At 38.9% G+C, this 18,386-nt stretch overlaps 1 protein-coding gene across 3 annotated transcripts in view; it reads left to right on the top strand.

Moving 5' to 3' along the window:
• Nucleotides 1–18,386, top strand: part of XPO4 (exportin 4) — a 110,008-nt gene that overhangs the window by 718 nt on the left and 90,904 nt on the right. Inside the window, exon 2 of one of the 3 annotated variants that reach the window (XM_053663498.1) lies at nt 15,667–15,772. In XM_053663498.1, coding sequence (XP_053519473.1) covers nt 15,667–15,772 — 106 coding nt within the window. Of the gene's footprint in view, nt 1–15,666; nt 15,773–18,386 lie in introns of those variants that run through there. The other 2 variants (XM_053663499.1, XM_053663500.1) reach the window with 2 other exon arrangements.

Genomic DNA, 18,386 nt, shown 5'->3' with positions numbered 1-18,386 from the left:
TATATTCATTTACTCGTTAAACTGTGTGTGTATTTGCTGGGTCAGTTTTGTTTTTTAAATGATGACTTCCTTGTTCGTAGACAAGGAAGTCATCTTTTTTTTTTTTTTTTGTGGAATTTTGAACCTCATTTAATTCCTTGAATTGATTCAGCCTTTTTAAGAATTGACTACAGCCAGATTTGGTATCCTTTTGGACTTTTTTCTTTTTGGTTCGGTGTTTAGGTTATATGTTTGAACATCACATTTAAAAATATTTGAACTAATTCTAGCACAGCTTGTGGTTTCACTTACCAAGATTTGTTTTCACATACAACCTTCCCGTGAAATTGAGAAGTCTAATAAAAAGCAGGATTTAATTGCTTCATTCTGAGCAAAGTTAAGTGAATAATTTTGTCACAAAACTTAGTAGATAATGTGTTCAGACTCTTGCAGTTAAGTCCAGAAAAAACTACCTAGTCTCCCTCTTAATACAAGGTTTTTAAGGTTCCAGACATAAAGAATTTTGTTAAATACTGAGAAAGTTTCTCTAGGAGCCCCATTTTCATTAGACTTCAGAAGGAGTATGTGACCCCAAAACTACAGCTTTATTTCTCTCATTGATAAGAGAAGATGAGTGTCCTTCATCACTGTCCTGAGTATCAGTATTTGTTCTTGCTTGTGCTTTCGCTCTATCCTGGCAAAGCTAGTTTTATCACCTATGAGGGTGATAGTCGTAAGTGCTGTTTGTTGATTGAATATTACATGCCCAATATTTTGTTTGATGCTTTACACACTAGTACTCCTTGCAACAGATTGACAAGGTTGAGAGTTTACATAATTACTTAGCTGCTCAATTAGGTCTACAACTCAAGACTTTCCTGGGTCTAAAGTTGGATTTCTTTCCATTCTACCTCATCGCCTCATATATGTCAAATAGATAGAAGTTTGCATATTTTTAATCTTTCCAGAGAAAAACAAATAAATAAAAGATTTGAGGGACTACTTGATGTACCAGTTGTTCAAATGTATGTATTCGAAAGCTGCAATAATTGAAACATTTTAGCACTGTCATGGGAAGAGAACAGAAAGCTGGGAAAGAATACATAGTTCAGAACCAGAACTATGATTAAAAGGATTATTTCAAACTGTAAATGTGGGGAAACAGAGAATGCTAGTCAAAGTTATACAAAAGTTACAAGTTTTTGGTAGGAAGTACCAAAGCCTTAAAAATTTATATGTTGCCCTGGCCTGTGTGGCTTTGTTGGTTGGAGCATCATTCCATAACTGAAAGGTTGTGGGTTTGATTCCTGGTCAGTGCACATACCTAGGTTGCAGGTTTGATCCCACCCTGGGTGCATATGATCTTATCCTGTTGCATCCAGGAGGAAACCAATTGATGTTTTTCACACATGGATGTTTCTTCCTTTCTCTCTAAAAGTAATGAAAAAAATGTCCTTGGGCGAGGCTGAAAAAAGAAATCTGTGTCTTCTGACCCTGTCTATATATTGTACCTTGCAGTACTGAAACAAAATGAATGTTTAGTTGGGAGAAATTGTTTGAATAAGCTGTGATATTCTATACAGTGGAATTTTGTGGAATTCTCAAGAAATGTGGATCTAATATGTGGTAGTTTTGTGTGTGAGTGTGTTTTTCGTTAATGCAAAGATCCGAATAGACATGGAAGGATGCTCAAAATAAGTGAGGGAAAAAGTGCAGAACAGAGTATTTTTGTTTTCTAAATAAAAATCTCTGTATATATTTGTATGTGTATAGAAGCAGATTTGGAAGGCATATACTACATTTGTAAGAATAGTTACATAGGGAATAGGATTGCATGTGTCAAGTGTCCTCAATTTCTAAGTTTTAATATAGATTGAGTTTTTTACAATATAAAAAATCATTGAATTGCAAATAATAAGATTTTGATAAAATTGAATGTTTCTAAAATGTATGTTGACTTTTTTGAATGTTCTATAGTTTTTATCTCAAAGAAAACTAAAAGTGCTCTGATTGGTGAGGCTCAGTTGGTTGGGCATTGTCCTGCAGAGCTAAGGGTCCTGCTTCAATGCCCACATGCCTGGGTTGTGGATTTGATGGGGCGCATGTGAGAAGCAACTGATTAATATTCGTCATGTATTGATGTTTCTCTCCCTCTCTACCTCTCTTGCCCTCTCTCTATAAATAAATAAAATCTTAAGAAAACTAAAAGCTCTCTTGGCTGGGCTGAGTAAAGACTGGGTTTGTAGTTTTACATTTATGTCAGTTATCCCATTTTTTGCAGATTGTTTCATCACTGCTAATGAGCTTAACCTTGCTAGCAAATAAAGGGTAAAAAAGGCTTTTGAGAAGGAGCTATTAGGAAAACGATAAACTTAATTCTGGAGAGGGGATATAGATTTACTCTTAGGCCAAGATCTATTGTAGTTGCAGGAAAAATCAGGCCCACTATAAAATGACAAAAAAAGAATATTCTACAGTAGGGGCCTTCAAAGTTTAGAGTGTGCACAGTCAATCTTGGGGTAATTGTTAGAACTGTAAACTCCTGTTTTAATTGTAAAGGTTCTGATTTTATCCCCTCATTTTAATGGCTTTCCGTAGACTCTGAGCTCAGCAGAGTTTTTGGCCTTCCCTGAGTCCACCCTGAAGGTATGTCTCTCACTGTATTTGTTTTCTAGCCAGGGTTGGCCACAGAATTTGTGAAGTCCTTGGTTCAAACAGTAGGAAAGCCCTGGCTGGTGTGGCTTAGTGGATTGAGTGCCAGCATGCACTGTGAGGTTGCTGGTTTGATTCCCAGCCAGGGCACATGCCTGGGTTGCAGGCCAGGTCTCCAGTAGGGGGCATGTGAGAGGCAACCACACATTGATGTTTCTTCCTCTCTCTGTCTCCCTTCCCCTCTCTCTCAAAATATTTTTTTAAAAGGAAAAGTTGCCATTAAAAGTTTTAAAGTATAAATAAAGCTTTCTCTTTAAAAAAGAAAAACCCATTAGAACATAATAGGAGTAATAGTGCTTTCTGAGAACAAATTTATAAATTGGCAGGTCATATTTTATTATAACTTTATATATTACAATGAATAACACCTCTGCAATATCTTCCCCCCCCTCACCTGAGGATGCACTTACTGATTTTAGAGAGGGGGGAGGGCGGAGGGTAGAAAGAGACAGAAATATTGATGTGAGAGAGAAACATCAGTCAGTTGCCTCGTATGCACCATAACCAGGGACAGAACCCACAGCCCAGGTGTGAGCCCAGACTGAGAGTTGAACCCACACCCTTTCGGATTATAGGGTGATGCTCCAGTCAACTGAGCCACACTGGCCAGGGCTGTGATATCTTGATTGATTGTAAAGTATTTTTGTCTTCCTTTTCTACAAATATATTAGGTTGTGAAAATGTTACTTTTAGCAAGTTCATTTTCAGTCAATATAATTGAAAGTGGTATCTGTTGCTCTCGGCAAATGCAAGATTGTGAATAATTTTTTATAACTTTGAGTAGAGTCTTTCTGCTGGTGCAACTGTTCCTAGAGCTGTCATATTTTATTATTTTTTTTAAAAGCTCTTATTTATCTTTACAAGGGAAGGAGAGAGGGAGAGAAACATCAGTGTGTGGTTGCCTCTTGTACATCTCCCACTGGGAACTGGCCTGCAACCCAGGCATGTGCCCCGACTGGGAACCAAACCACGGTTGTTTGGTTCACAGGACCATGCTCAGTCCACTGAGCCACACCAGCCAGGGCTAGAGCTGTCATATTTTATAGGCTGGGACAACACTGGGAAAAATTTCTGATTGTTTACAGATAAAAATTTTAGTACATTTAAAACTGTTGATTCTTGAACATTTGTTTTCTAAAAAGATTTAACCATATAATGAGATTTTTGTAAGTCTGAGTTTAACATTAGATGTAAATTTGTAGATCTTAATGTTTCCTCTGACAATTCTTACTAGTGTGGGTAACACAAAAAACCAGAAGTAGCTTAATGGCTTGCAAATCATTAGACATGCCTGTTTACATCCTGGCATTGCATCTTCAATTATAAGAAAAAAGTAAGGTTGTCTTTCTTATTAATAATAAATGGTTTGTTCAGAGCTTTATAATAAAATAACATTCTTTTCTGTGGAATACAATGATCTTTTTAATTTTTTTCCTTTTTTTAAATAATCGTTCCTGTAAACCCTTCATCCTTTTCCCTCATTATCCCCTCCCCTCTCCCCTCTGGTCACTGTCAGCTTGTTCTCTATTTCAGTGTCTTTGGTTATGTTTTGCTTGCTTGTTTATTTTGTTAGGTTCCTGTTAAAAGTGAGATAATACGGTATTTGTCTTTCACCACCTGGCTTATTTCACTTAGCATAATGCTTTCTAGTTCCATCCATGCTGTTGCAAAGGGTAGGAACTCTTTCTTTTCTTTCCTTTTTTTCCCCCTCCCCTAACCCTAACCCTAACCCCTCCCCTCCCCCCTCCCCCTCCCCTCCCCTCCCCTCCCCTCCCCTCCCTCCCTCCCCTCCCCTCCCTTCTCCCTCCTCCCCTTCCCTTCCCTTCCCCTTCCCTTCCCTTCCCCTTCCCTTCCCCTTCCCTTCTCTTCCCTCCCCTTCCCCTTCCCCTTCCCCCTCCCCCTGCTGTGTAGAATTTTATTGTGTAAATGTACCATAGATTTTTTTATCCACTTATTTACCGATGGGCACTTGGGTTGCTTCCAGCACTTGGTTATTGTAAATTGTGCTGCTGTGAACATTGGGGTGCCTAGGTTCTTTTGGATTGGTGTTTCAGGGTTCTTAGGCTATAATCCTAGCAGCGGAATTGCTGGGTCAAAAGGCAGTTCCATTTTTAGTTTCGCAGTGATCTTTAAATTTAATTTCTATTTCTAAGCCTGTAAATTTTTGCTTTGCTGTATCACAGGGGTGTCAAACTCATATTCACTGGGGCCCACATCAGCCTTGAGGTCGCCTTCAAAGGGCTGAATGTAATTTTAGGGCTGTGTAAGTGTAACTACTCCTTAACAGGTAAGTAAGGGCTCGGCACTGCTGCCAGGTAGAAACAAGGTGCTTGGCCAGATAAAACGAGGTAGAGGGCCAGATTTGGCCCTGCAGGCCTTGTGTTTGCCACCTGTGCTGTAGCATTTTGAGAACCAGAGATTCTAACTTTTTGAAGAATTCTAATAAATCCCTGATAGCTTTGCCATGTGTACTTATTGTATGTAATTTACTATCAAAGTTTACCGCCTGAGTTCCTGTTGCAGTGCTTAGGCTGGAGAGTTAACACTCAGGGACTGACTCCGGGGATGGACAGGCCAGTGGTTTCCACTGTGGGCCCAGCCCCTACCCCAGGTCCCCTGGGGGCCTGTGTGCCTCAGATTACCTGGAGGCCTGTGCAGGTGGGTGCTTGGTCACCAGCCTGTCTTCACAGCTCCCACACAGTCCATTTGGGCTTCACGTGACAGGTCACAAGTTTAACAGTAAAAAATAATTTAGAATTTCACTATGCTCCTTTTTGCATAGTTAACATTTAATTCCTCAGATCTCAGTGCCGTGGTTTAATTTGCCAAAAAGCCTGACCATGCTGAACTAGCTTAAATTATTTTTCTTAGTGCCATTTGCTTTAGTAACATGTATTATCACACCTGTAATTTTATGCTGTATGTGGGATTCTGTTATTGACTCCTCATGGATTGTAAGCTCCATACAGACAGGGATTCAGTTTGGTTTTGCTTGTAATTGAAGCACTGTTGTATCTAAACCATCTAACACATTGACTGGCACGTAGTGGGCGTTTGATAGTGATTTGTGGGCTGACACATATGAAGAGTGCTATAGGGGAGGCACACAGTGTTGTGGTGGGGTCAAACACAGATTACCCAAGTTTGAATTGAGGTTTGTTACTGACTGCTGTTTGTGAGGCTTTGGGTAAGTTTTTTTTCTCTCTCTAGTTTCTTAGAAACCTTGGCCCACCGCCTTTTCTCTGCAATAGCCACATAGCTCTCTTTCAGTCCTTTGTCCTGCCCTTCTTTCATGTACTGTTTCATGTCTTTCATCCTCAGCCTAGAATGCTCTTCTTCATGTCACATAATTGTCCAGGTCTCTGCATAGTTACTTTCTCAGGAAAGCCTTCCCTAGCTTCCCTGAAAGCTGAAATTTACCTGTCCTGTACTTAGATAACTGTGTGATTCATTGACACCTACCACATTAAAAATCTTACATTTACTTGGTGCTGTTAATTAATGATGTGGCATCCCTTGCTAGACCCTAATATTTATTAGTTTAGGGACCTTGTTTACAGATGGTAGTCCCTCAGTAATATTTGCAGAATGAAGAAATTAATGAATAAATGAGGAAGGAAGTAGTGTGAGGTGAGCCTCAGGAAATAGGCAGGGGCTGGGTTATCCTGGGGCCTCACTTGCCACAGTGATTACCTTGAATCCACCCAGTAGTGTGCCTTGTGGAACTGTGGGAAATCTCAGAGGGAAACAAGATGTGAGTCAAGATGAGTTAGGAGTTTGCTGAAGTTGTTAAAGATGAGATTCTGAACAAAGCTAGATAGGAGGGGGATATATTAATATTCTCAAAGCATTATTTAATGTCAAAGTGACTATTGTGGTAAAGGAGAATGAATATATGTTTGGGGTAAGCTGGGGAGTATACCAGGACAGCTTGCGTAAGCTCAGAATTTCTCAACTTTTTATCTTAAAAAATTTTATTCTAGTCCATAATACATCAATGTTTTAATGTAAAATTATGGGACCCTAATTTTTGAATAAAATTAATAATTTTAGAAAGCTGGCCTGTCTTTATTTTGTGGTTTTGTGGCAGGGATTAGAGGACAAATTAGAAAGCAGTAGTTGTATGATATTGACCTAATAAGTTGAGAGTAGAAAAATCGCCCTGTTGCTATGTTAGTAAGCACTCATGGGAATTATTAAAATGTAGGAATTGAAAGGCAGTGTAACATTGAGGTCTGGAGCCAGACTATCTGGATTCTTCTTGACTCCTCCTGGAACTAGGCTGTGTGACATTTAGCGAGTCCTTTTAATGTCTATGTGTCTGTTTCTTCATCTCTAGAAGAGGATAATAATGGTGTCTACTGCAGGGAGCTTATGTAAATATTAAATGATTTCATTTACATTGGAAGGAAAGTGTTCAGTATAGTGCCTGGCACATAGTGAGTGCTCTGTAAGTGTTAACAGTTATTTTGTACTTTAATGTATCAAATAACATTGTGTCAAAGCACATAAATCAAGGGGGCCTTCTTGTAAGTACTTTGTAAATATTAGTTAAAATTTCTTGCCAGCAGTGCCGATAGGACTTTCTGCATTGAGGGAAAATGTTCTATGCCTACACTTTCCTGTATGGTAGCCATTAGCCATGTGTGGCTTTTGAGCACTTGAAACGTGGCTAGTGCAGGGGAGGAGCTAAATTTTTTAAAAATATATTTTATTGATTATGCTATTACAGTTGTCCCATTTCCCCCCTTTATTCCCCTCTGCCCTGCATACCACCTCCCACCTGCATTCTCCCCCTTTAGTTCATGTCCATGGGTCACATATATAAGTTCTTGGCTTCTACATTTTCTATACTATTCTTAACCTCCCCCTGTCTGTCTTCTACCTACCATTTAGACTACTTATTCTCTGTACTTTTTCTCCCTCTCTCCCCCTCCCACTCCCCTGTTGTTAACCCTCCACATGATCTCCATTTCTGTAGTTCTGTTCCTGTTCTAGTTGTTTGCTTAGATTTTGTTTTTGTTTAGGTGTAGTTGTTAATGACTGTGAGTTTGCTCACAGTCATTTTACTGTTCATATTTTTTATCTTCTGTTTCTTAGATAAGTCCCTTTAACATTTCATATAATAAGGGCTTGGTGATGATGAACTTCTCTAACTTCACCTTACCAGGGAAGCACTTTATCTGCCCTTCTATTATAAATGATAGCTTTGCCTGATAGAGTAATCTTGGATGTAGGTCCTTGCCTTTCATGACTTTGAACAGTTCTTTCCAGCCCTTTCTTGCCTGTAAGGTTTCTTTTGAGAAATCAGCTGTCAGTCTTATGGGACCCCTTTGGGGTAACTCTCTCCTTTTCTCTTGCTGCTTTTAAGATTCTCTCCATCATTTTAATCTTGGGTAATATAATTATGAAGTGCCTTGGTGTGTTCCTCCTTGGGTCCAGCTTCTCTGGGATGCTCTGAGCTTCCTGGACTTCTATTTCCTTCACCAGATTAGGGAAGTTCTCCTTCATTATTCAAATAAGTTTTCAATTTCTTCCTCTTCCTCTTCTCCTTCTGGCACTCCTATGATTCGGATGTCCTGGAGGTTCCTAAACCTCTCCTCATTTTTTTTTTTTTTTTGAATTCTGGTTTCTTTATTCTGTTGTGGCTGAATGTTTATTTCTTCCTTCAGCTCCACATTGTTTGAGTCCCAGTTTCCTTCCCTTCACTGTTGGTTCCCTGTGTATTTTCCTTCATTTCCCTTAGTATAGTCTTCATTTTTCATCTAATTTGTGACTAAATTCAACCAGTTCTGTGAGCATCCTGATTACCAGTGTTTTGAACTGTCTGATAAATTGGCTATCTCTTTGTTGCTTAGTTGTATTTTTTCTGGAGCTTTGATGTGTTCTTCCATTTTGGTCTTTTTTTTTTTTTTTTGGCACACCTGTTACATAGTAAGGGATGGAGCCTTAGGTGTTCACTAGGGAGGGCAACCCATGTCGTTGTCTTGTGACACTGTATAGTCGAGGGGTTCTAGAGGGAACAGTGCTGCTTGTTCCGCTCTCTGCTAGTTTTCAGTCGCTTCCCCTTACCCAGAAGCAAATTGGGTCCTTTTGGTGCCGATTCCTAGGTAGGTGGGTTTGTGTACATTCTAGGGCCCTGTGGGTCTCTCCAGCGAACTCTCCTGTGAAGCTGGGAGTTTTTCCTGCTGCTGCCTCAACACTCACAGGTATTTTCAATCAGAGGTTTGAGACTTCATTTCCCAGTACTGGAACCCTGGGTGGCAGGGTCTGTCTTGCTCCCTAGTTGTTCCTCTTGGTTTATCTGTACTTGAATGTGGGACCACCTGCTGCAAAATCCAGTGCCTTGCCAGGTCCACCAGCAGCCAGCTTGCTGGGTCCGCCAGCCACTTTCTCGCCTGCCCTGGTCCTCCAGCTGCCGCCTTGCTTGCTCCGGCCCAGCTGCCTGTCTCTGTCCCTCCTACTGGTCGGGAAGAATGTATCTTCTTCAACTCTTTGGTTGTTGGACTTCCAATTCAGTTCTATTTTCTGTCAGTTCTGGTTGTTTTTTGTTTTGAAATTTGTTGTTGTCCTTCTTTTGGTTGTGTGAGGAGGCTTGGCCAGAAGTCTCCTAAATTTTTAATTTAACTTAATTTAAGTGGCCACATATGGGGACTGGCTACCATAGTGGGCAGCACATGTCTACAGTATGGTTGCATGTCTCTGCATTCTTCTTGTGGTTCGTAAACTGATTACAGATTTCATATAATCCTCATAGGTCCCATCATTACTTCTACTGGTTGCACTTCCACTGTCAGAATGAATACTGATTCTTTTTTTTTTTAAAGAAATATTTTATTTATTTAGTTTTAGAAAGTGGAAGGGAAGGAGAAAGAGAGGGAAAGAAACACCACTGTGTTGTTGCCTCTCACACACCCACTACTGGGGACCTGTCCTGCAACCCAGGCATGTGCCCTGACTTGGAATTGAACTGGCGACCCTTTGGTTCTCAGGACAGTGCTCAATCCACTGAGTGACACCAGCCAGGGCTGCTTCTTTTTTACTATTCTGATTTTTTCCCCTTGGTTTAGAGTCATCAAAACAGTACTTTTGAAAAGAAAACGTTGATGGTACCAGAGTGATAAAGAGAAATTGGCCATGTTCTTTGCTTTATAATTATAAGTAATTCTCATTTTGGATTTATAAATGCCAAATAGAATGGTCAAGACAATGAAATTTCTTTCATCACCTTCATTTGTATACCTACCTTTACTACTTGTGCCCTTATGAACTATATCAGGAAAATTTTTCAGACATCATAAAAGAGTGCACAATATGTGTCACATACCCTTTTAGCAAAACAAGTTAGTTAAGGTTCTTGTCACCAAATATTGGATAATGAAATAATTTTTGAGTAATGATTTCACCACTTTTTAAAAATAGTTAGTTCACTCTTCTACTGAAGATCCCAGCTTTGTGTGGAGAAATGTCCTGTTAGAGCCCCACCTTAGGAGGGTCCTGCTCTATCGCCAGTCTTCTGTACTTTGGGCAGCTATCACAATGCAAACTCAAGGTCATTTGGGGTCGATCATCTTTAGGGTGAATGCATGCATGTGTGCTTGCTTTCATGTTTGCATCCCTGCTTTGGTTCCTTTTTAGCTTCTGAGGATTCCTTAATTTCTTGTAAGTTCAGCAATACATTAAAATTTTTTGGAGACTTCCGCCAAGATGGAGGCATAGATGGAAGAACTGTGCCTTCTCACACAACCAAGTTTAAAAACAACAAAGTTTTAGCAACAAAAACACAGCCAAACCACAGAAAATTGAACTATACGGAAGTCTTGACAACAACGAACCCTTCAGCCAAACCAGTAAGAGGGTCAGAGCCAGCAGCAGAGTGGGGTCGGGCAGGAAAGACCCACTGGACCCACCTGGGCATGCGACCCAGGTGCGCCAACTGCTGTGGGTGGATCCCAGGTGTGGAGAAGCAGGTGGACCCACTGAGGGCTGACTGCGGTCATACATTTCCATGCAGATAAACTGGTGAAGGAGTGACCAGTGAGGCAGACTGCGCAGGCCCCAGTGGCAGAAAGCGGCAGAGGGGACCACCATTGTCCCTCTCTGACCCCACCCCCACATACAGCATCACAAACCAGCGACCTGGGTGGCCCTACCCTGGTGAACACCTAAGGCTCTGTTCCTCATACATAACAGATCAAAACATGGCTCAAGAACAACTCAGAGCCCCAGAGACCATAACTCTAAGCGACCAAGAAATAGCCAACCTATCAGATGCACAGTTCAAAACACTGGTGATCAGGATGCTCACAGAACTGGTCCATTTTAGTCACAAATTAGAGGAACATATGAAGGCTAAACTAATTGAAATGAAGAGAAATGCACAGGAAAGCAATAGTAATGGAAAGGAAACTGGGACTCAAATCAAAGGAGTGGACCAGAAGGAGAAAAAAAATGACTAAACAGAAAAGAATGAAGAAACAAGAATTCACAAAATGAGGAGAGGCTTAGAACCTTCAGGACATCTTTAATGTTCCAACATCCAAATTATAGGGGTACCAGAGGGGAAGAGGAACAGCCACAAATGGAACACTTACTTGAACAAATAATAAAGGAGAACTTCCCCAATCTGGCAAAGGAAATAGACTTCCAGGAAATCCAGGAAGCTCAGAGAGTCCCAAAGAAGTTGGACCCAAGAAGGAACACACCAAGGCACATCATAATTATATTAGCCAAAATTAAAATGAAGGAGAGAATCCTAGAAGCAGCAAGAGATAAGGGGATAGTCACCTACAAAGGAGTTCCCATTAGACTGTCAGCAGATTTCTCAAAAGAGACCTTACAGGCAAGAAGGGGCTGGAAAGAGGTATTCCAAGTCATGAAATCTAAAGACCTACAACCAAGATTGCTCTATCCAGCAAAACTTTCATTTAAAATGGAAGGACAGATAAAGTGCTTCTCATATAAGATCAAATTCAAGGAGTTCCTCATCACCAAGCCCTTATGATATGAAATGTTAAAGGGACTTATCTAAGAAAAAGAAGATAAAAAAGATGAACAGTGAAAGGACAGCAAACTCACAGTTATTAACAACCACACCTAAAACAAAAGCAAACTAAGAGGACAGCTAGATCAGAAGCAGAACCATAGAAATGCAGATCACATGGAGGGTTAGCAACAGGGGAGTGGGAGAAGAAGAAAGGGGGAGAAGGTACAGAAAATAAGTAGCATAGACGATGGGGAGGAAATAGATAGGGGGGAGGGCAAGAATAGTAGGGGAAATATAGAATCTAAAGAACTTGAGACATGTGGTCATAAACTAAAGGGGGGGAATGGTGCAGGGGGTGTGCAGGGTGGAGGGGAATGAAGGGGGGAAATAGAACAACTAATGGCATAATCAAAATACATTAAAAATTTTTTTGGAACTATTTCACCATTTTTATTTGATTTTAGCAGAAGAGTTGTTCAATGTATCTAGTCACTGATACCATTGGGAATGGAAGGCCCACTCATTCAGAAAGTAATAAAGTATCACATAGGGTGGTGTGGCTCTGTGGATTGAGTGCTGGCCTGTGAAGCAAAGGGTTACCAGGTTGATTCCCAGTCAAGGCACATGCCTGGGTTGCCAGTCAGGTCCCCAGTTGGGGCACATGTTGATGTTATTTTCCTTCTTTCTCTACTTTCCCCTGTGTAAAAATGAATAAATAAAATGTTTTTAAAAAGTAACAGTATCATTTTGTGTTATGGGATTTACATTTAGATAAGAGCAATGGTTAAGTTCCAAAGGTTTAAGGTAACTGAAAATCCAGTAAATTCTTACCATTAATTTAAAGTCTTTAGTGAATGCATCAACAGCTGTCAGTATACGTGTTTTCAGCTGGTACAAGTTTTCTCATCTGTAAAATGGGGATAATAATAGTATCTACTTCATAGGATTGTTGTGATGGTTAGTGAAATCCTTTCTATCTACCTTTTAGATTATACTTCACTGTTTAAGGAGTCTGATATTTTATAAATGGAATATCACTTTTTGTTGTATTAAAATTATATTCAAACCTGTGCTTTATTAAGTGTGTGGATATCAGGGTGTCCAAAGACAAATTAGCTTTAGGAACTATTTTTGTTTGTAGACTGACTAGCATATTGATTTGCAAAATTATGTGCATGTAGTGCTGCTTTTCAAAAGTGATGAGGAAAAAATAGAATATATAACTCAGAAATTCTCTGGGTAACCCATAGTTGATTTGTATTCACAGCAGTGTAGTGTGGTAGGTAGTGCTTAGTAATGTGCTGAGTTTTTAGGGTATAGTCAGCAAATACGCACGATGGAATCCTTGAGAGAACACAAACTCAGTGTGTTAAATTGGGGAAGGTGGTGGCAGTGAAGAATTTTGCAAATGAAAGGACAACCGTATATGTAGCAGCTAGCTGTTCACAATATGTTATTAATAAGGCCTTTTAAGAAGGTGTTAAAGAATTTGATACAATGCTGTATTAGAAATGTTTGCATTTTTACCTAGAGAGCTGTAGAGGGTGATATATCCTTAAGAATAGTAGTGGGAACTGGCTTTAAATAATTATAAGAATTCCTTTAGGCCAAAGCATCAAAGTTAGTCTTTCCTTCCCCCCCCTCCCTCCCTCCCTCCCTCCCTTCCTTCCTATTTTAGTTGAAATTGTAATGACTAATGTTGCATAATCGATATAGTTTATAATGAATATGGATATAATGTACTTGGTTGCAGAATGTTTTTTGTCTTCCAGATTCTTTTAATACAGTTGAAATTATGATTTCCCTACTTTATACTAGTTACAATAACAAAGGTTTATTTTCCTACCATCTGCCCTCTCCATCCCCTCCCAAATTGAGAATTGTAATATTTTAATGGGTAGGCTTTACAAGCAGTCTCTTCTCCTTTTCAGATGGGTCAAAGACACCCAAACCATTATAATGGGACTGTATAGTTAGGTTGGTCTGGTTCCGAGGATATTATCTTGAGAACAAAGATTATTGGAAAAAAATGGGATTTAAAAACCTGGGCAGACTTCAGAAGCTGTTTTGTTAAGGTACGCCTAGTTTTCTGGCCAATTAATTTATTATTCAGATAGGAGTTCTGTAAATTCCAGACTTTACTAATTCCTCATTTTTCAGATTTAATGGTAATTTTAAAAATTTGAGGTAGAATTACATGATAATACTTCTGTGTTTTTGGATGGTTAAAAAAACTTGAGTTTTTATTGTTTTTGCTAAACAGTGCTAAAAATTTCATTTTGAAGGCAGGGCTTAAATTGTCAATTTTGATCCATTATTTAATTTTTTAAAAAAGAAGGGTGAGATTTGATCATGGCCAAAAAAGTAGTTTACTTCCACCCCACCCTTAAAAGTTCTAGTCAGTGACATAAACCTTACTCACATTCCACTCAGTTCCCCAATATTTAGATGGTAGCACATTCTGCCCCATTAGACTACCCTGAAGGCTTGGGGCAACAGGTGCCAGTTTTAGCTCTCAATAGGTTATTCAAAACCAGATAAATTGGTGGGCTAAAGTCCAGAAATTCTTTTCTGGTTTTCTACTTATGGGCTGACCACATACAAACTGGCATAAGCTTGTAAAATATAAGGGGCGGGGGAGGCCATAAGAGGAGGAGGTTAGCAGAAGAGAAGCTCAAGCCTTCTCCTGGGCTAGTGACTCTGGATACAGACTTCCAGAGAAGTCGGGATAGGTGGATTCTAGGTTTCTGATGAAAGAAAATCATCCTTTGAGGAGGAACTGATGTACCATGCCGAATAGTTCTTGCAGAACATAGATGTACCATGCCGAATAGTTCTTGCAGAGGGTCCTGGAGACAGGACAGTGGAAGGAGGTTCTTTTAGTACCATGAAGGAAGACAGAAGGCTGAGGGAGAATCCTGAGGTTTCAACTGTATGTGAGACTAGTACACACAGAAAGACTGGAAAGCTGTTGGGAACCCTCAGTACCAACTTCCCCCAAGCAAACGCTGGCTCTGCAAAGTGCTGTGAGCTAAGTTAAGTTAGTGGCTATAACCTAGGAAAAAGAGACCTGCAGGAAGTAGAAAGTGCTTAGAGAATATTCCAAAGATATCTTTCCAAAGGTGGTATAATTATATACATATTTAAAGTTAAGGAAAATAAAACTGACTCAAGCCATTCCCTGTGTAAAAAGAAAAAAAAAACAATTTAAGTGAGACCTTTGGCCCTGGCTGGTGTGGCTCAGTGGAGTGAGTGCTGGCCTTCAAACTGAAAGGTCGCTGGTTTGATTCCCAGTCAGGGCACACACTTGGGTTGCCGGCCAGGACCCTGGTTGGGGGCGTATGAGAGGCAACTAATTGATTTATCTCTTGTACGTGGATATTTCTCTTCCTCTCCTCTCTCTTAAAATAAATAAATCAAATTAAAAGAAAAATAAAGTGAGATCTTTGCTGCTGTAGTCTCAACTTAAGTATCAGTCAGCTTGTTACTTTTATTTTGGAAGAGAAGATGTAAAAGTTTTGTTCAGTCATTCAGAAGGCAAGAGTAACCACTTATAAAAACAGAAAGGCAGGGGCAGACTAGGATAGGAAAGTGACTTTGGATTTACACCAGTTTTGAAGAATTTCGAATTATTTGAATTTGGTCAAGCTAGATAGAGTGATATATTTTGGAATAAAAGGCAGTAAATTAGCTATGTTTTTAAAAAATATGAAAGCGTGTTAGATAGGTATCTTTCTAAAATGTAGGCAACTTGAAAGGATTCTGAATGAAACCTTGCCAGGAATTTCTTCCTTTTTCCCGAAACTGTATTTTAAATACTGGTTATGAAGTTTCATATTAATAGTTCCTAAAAAGAAAAAAAAGAATTTGTGCCTCTGTTGCCCCCTAAAAGTGAACGTATTTTCTTATTGTAAGTAGAAGGATTGCTGTTGTTGAAGCATTCTTATTGAACACGTTTGCTCTGTTTTTGTTTCTCTTTAACTGTCAAGGCACCACCTTCCATGGTCAACAGCGAGCAACGCCAGCATGCAGAGCACATATTCTTATCATTTAGGAAATCCAAATCACCATTTGCAGTTTGTAAGCATATTTTGGGTAAGTATTCACTTTAAAAATATTTTTGCATAATCACTTCTAGTTTTTCTGTCTTGAATGTTTAGATAATTTTAAATTCCTCTTAAAATAAGCAAGGTTATACAGTTATAATTTTTCATTAATAATCATTCTACTGAAGTGGCTTTATGGGATAAAGATATCCCATATAGCCAGAAAGAAAAACTTTTATCTTTGGATTTTTCTCCTCTAGATATAGTGTTTAATAATTTGTTTTATTATTGACCATAATGTGAAGGCTGTTAAGAGTGGGGGGAAAATCTAATATTTTTTCAATCGTGATAATCATTTATTATTGGAAGTGTACTATATATTATCCCAACATTTTAAAATTTAAATTGTTTTTGGAGTTTTCTACAATTTAATTTTTTTTAACCATGTAGTTTGTACTCAGCTTGCTTAGTGAATATTAGTCAGTTTTGTGTAGGTTATCACTGTATATCACTGCATATCTTAAAATGCAGTATTGAGTTTTATTCTTATAAAAGAATTTTATGATACCTTATATCTGATATATGTATAGAAATGATCTCTTTCCCTAGATGGTTATTTTCTTTTATACACACACACATATAATCTTCTGCCTCTTAGATATTTTATAACCTTAGTGCTTTTTTTTTTTAAATTGGAGCCAGTTTTTGTCACACATATTTAAGACGCTGAAATGCTGAGTTATTCATGACCACAGAGTTGCTTAGGAGTATTAGGAACTAAAATATCTGACCTTTCATCTTGTGCTTTGACTTGTTAGCCACCTGTACTCTGTTTTCCAGATTGAAATTGGCCTAATGAAAGTTACATGTTGAAAATGCTTAATTTTATATGGGATTATAAATGAGAGTCGTTAGATTAATTGAGGTGGAGAAGCTCTGGTTCAGACACTGGGAGGTCCCAGCTCCAGTGCTGTCGTCAGCATGTGGTCACCTTGAGGAGTTACCTTCTCTGAGCTTGTTCTCACTGGTGCAGTGGGAACAGTGATGTCGTGTTCCATCGTAGATTCAGCTGTTTTGAGTTGTGAGGTGCATATGTAGTAACAACATAGAAAAGTTGATAAATGTCATGACCCCATTACCTCATTTCAAATGACTTTAAAAATATGACAAACTTTAAAAAATCCTATTTTTTTTCTTTGCAAGGAGCTAGCAGTGGTAGGGAAGGTGGCTCTTTCCCACTCAGGAGGTAGAGGTCATTGAAATTTTTTTTTGAGTGTTGAATTTGTTTCTGACACTAAGAAAATTTATTTTATGCCTGTGGAGACTATTTAACTCAGCATTAAATTAAAAGAAGCAAAACTAAACATCAGCCTTAAGAATTTAAGGGAGACTTACTTCATTCTTACTGCCTGGAAATTGCTCAGCATTAATGGATTTAGAAAATCATTGTGTTAAACTGGCACCTGAACTAATCCATGAATGGTTTTCACGGCAGGTACTGTAACTGCATTAGTTAGGTTCCATCATGTTCATCTTACTTTCTGTTGTAATTCAGTTGTCATTCTGTACTAGGTGGGAAGTAGTTGATCTAAGTTATAAGTATTTTATTAGAGTGTATTTGTTTATACCACTCTTTTTCGAGTATGTGTATTTATGAAGTATTGTTGCTTTGTTTTGGAAAACTTGTTTTTCGGATAAAAATTTCTAAAGAATAGTATTGCCAGTTCCAGTCAAGCTTCTAAAATCAGTTTGGGTTTTGAGACATAAACTATTTAAAAGCCCAAGTGCACGTATTACAGTCATTAATGTACTGCCAAGCCCTGTGTTACATTAATGTTACATCTGAACTTCACAGAATATCTTTAACTCCGTCCTCCGTTGCCACCAGCACAGAAGGGTTAATTCCTCTAAGAAGACTTCTCATGCAAGTGGCAGTCAGTCGCAATTCAGAATTTTCACATTCTTGTGTAGGGATTGTATATTGTGTTTGCAGAATGTCTGGGTGATAGAGTTTGATGAGGGGGAGACTTTCTCCTTGATGCTTCCCTTTCTCAGCCTCTTAAAATTCTTCCTTTCCCCTTCTCACTTGTGTTTCATTATATTTCTCATTTTCCCTCATTTCCTTGTCTTATCCTTTTGTTTTCATTTTTTTGCTCTTCTCTGTGTGTGCACACATGTCTACATGTGCATGTTGCATGCTTGTGCATTGTGTCAGAAGAGCACTATCAGACATCTTTGGCACTTAGGAGTTTTCTAGATTTGTAAGATGAAATGTACCTTTAAAAAGTCTGCATTCTCTTCTTGTTAAAGAACTATTTTACTCCCAGACAGTGAGGGACTGGTTCAGCACTTCTGGAGCTAGCTTAGTGGCATTCTTTTGTCCTTCTCTCAGGGAGAAATGGATTTCTTTCATTTGTTATCTCAGAAGTAGCCAAAAATAAAACAAAATGGAACAGGAGACTTATTGTAGGTTAGTGTACATGTGTGCTTATCATTAAGTAGACTTGGAGGCTTACATCGCCTGTGTTTTAAGGCCAGGGAGGTAACTGTCATCACTGACATCTGGCCTTGACTACTAGGTTTTTCTTTCTTTCTTTTTTTTTTTTTAATATTTTCTGATTAGACTGCAGTGTGTATGTTTTCTCTCTTACATTTACTTCAGT

This window comes from Artibeus jamaicensis, unplaced genomic scaffold, assembly GCF_021234435.1.
Source record: "Artibeus jamaicensis isolate MK-2021 breed Jamaican fruit bat unplaced genomic scaffold, CSHL_Jam_final contig_3188, whole genome shotgun sequence".
Lineage (NCBI taxonomy): Eukaryota > Metazoa > Chordata > Mammalia > Chiroptera > Phyllostomidae > Artibeus > Artibeus jamaicensis.
The sequence above is the reverse complement of the archived record's forward strand: the minus strand, read 5'-3'. Positions and strand labels throughout refer to the sequence as shown.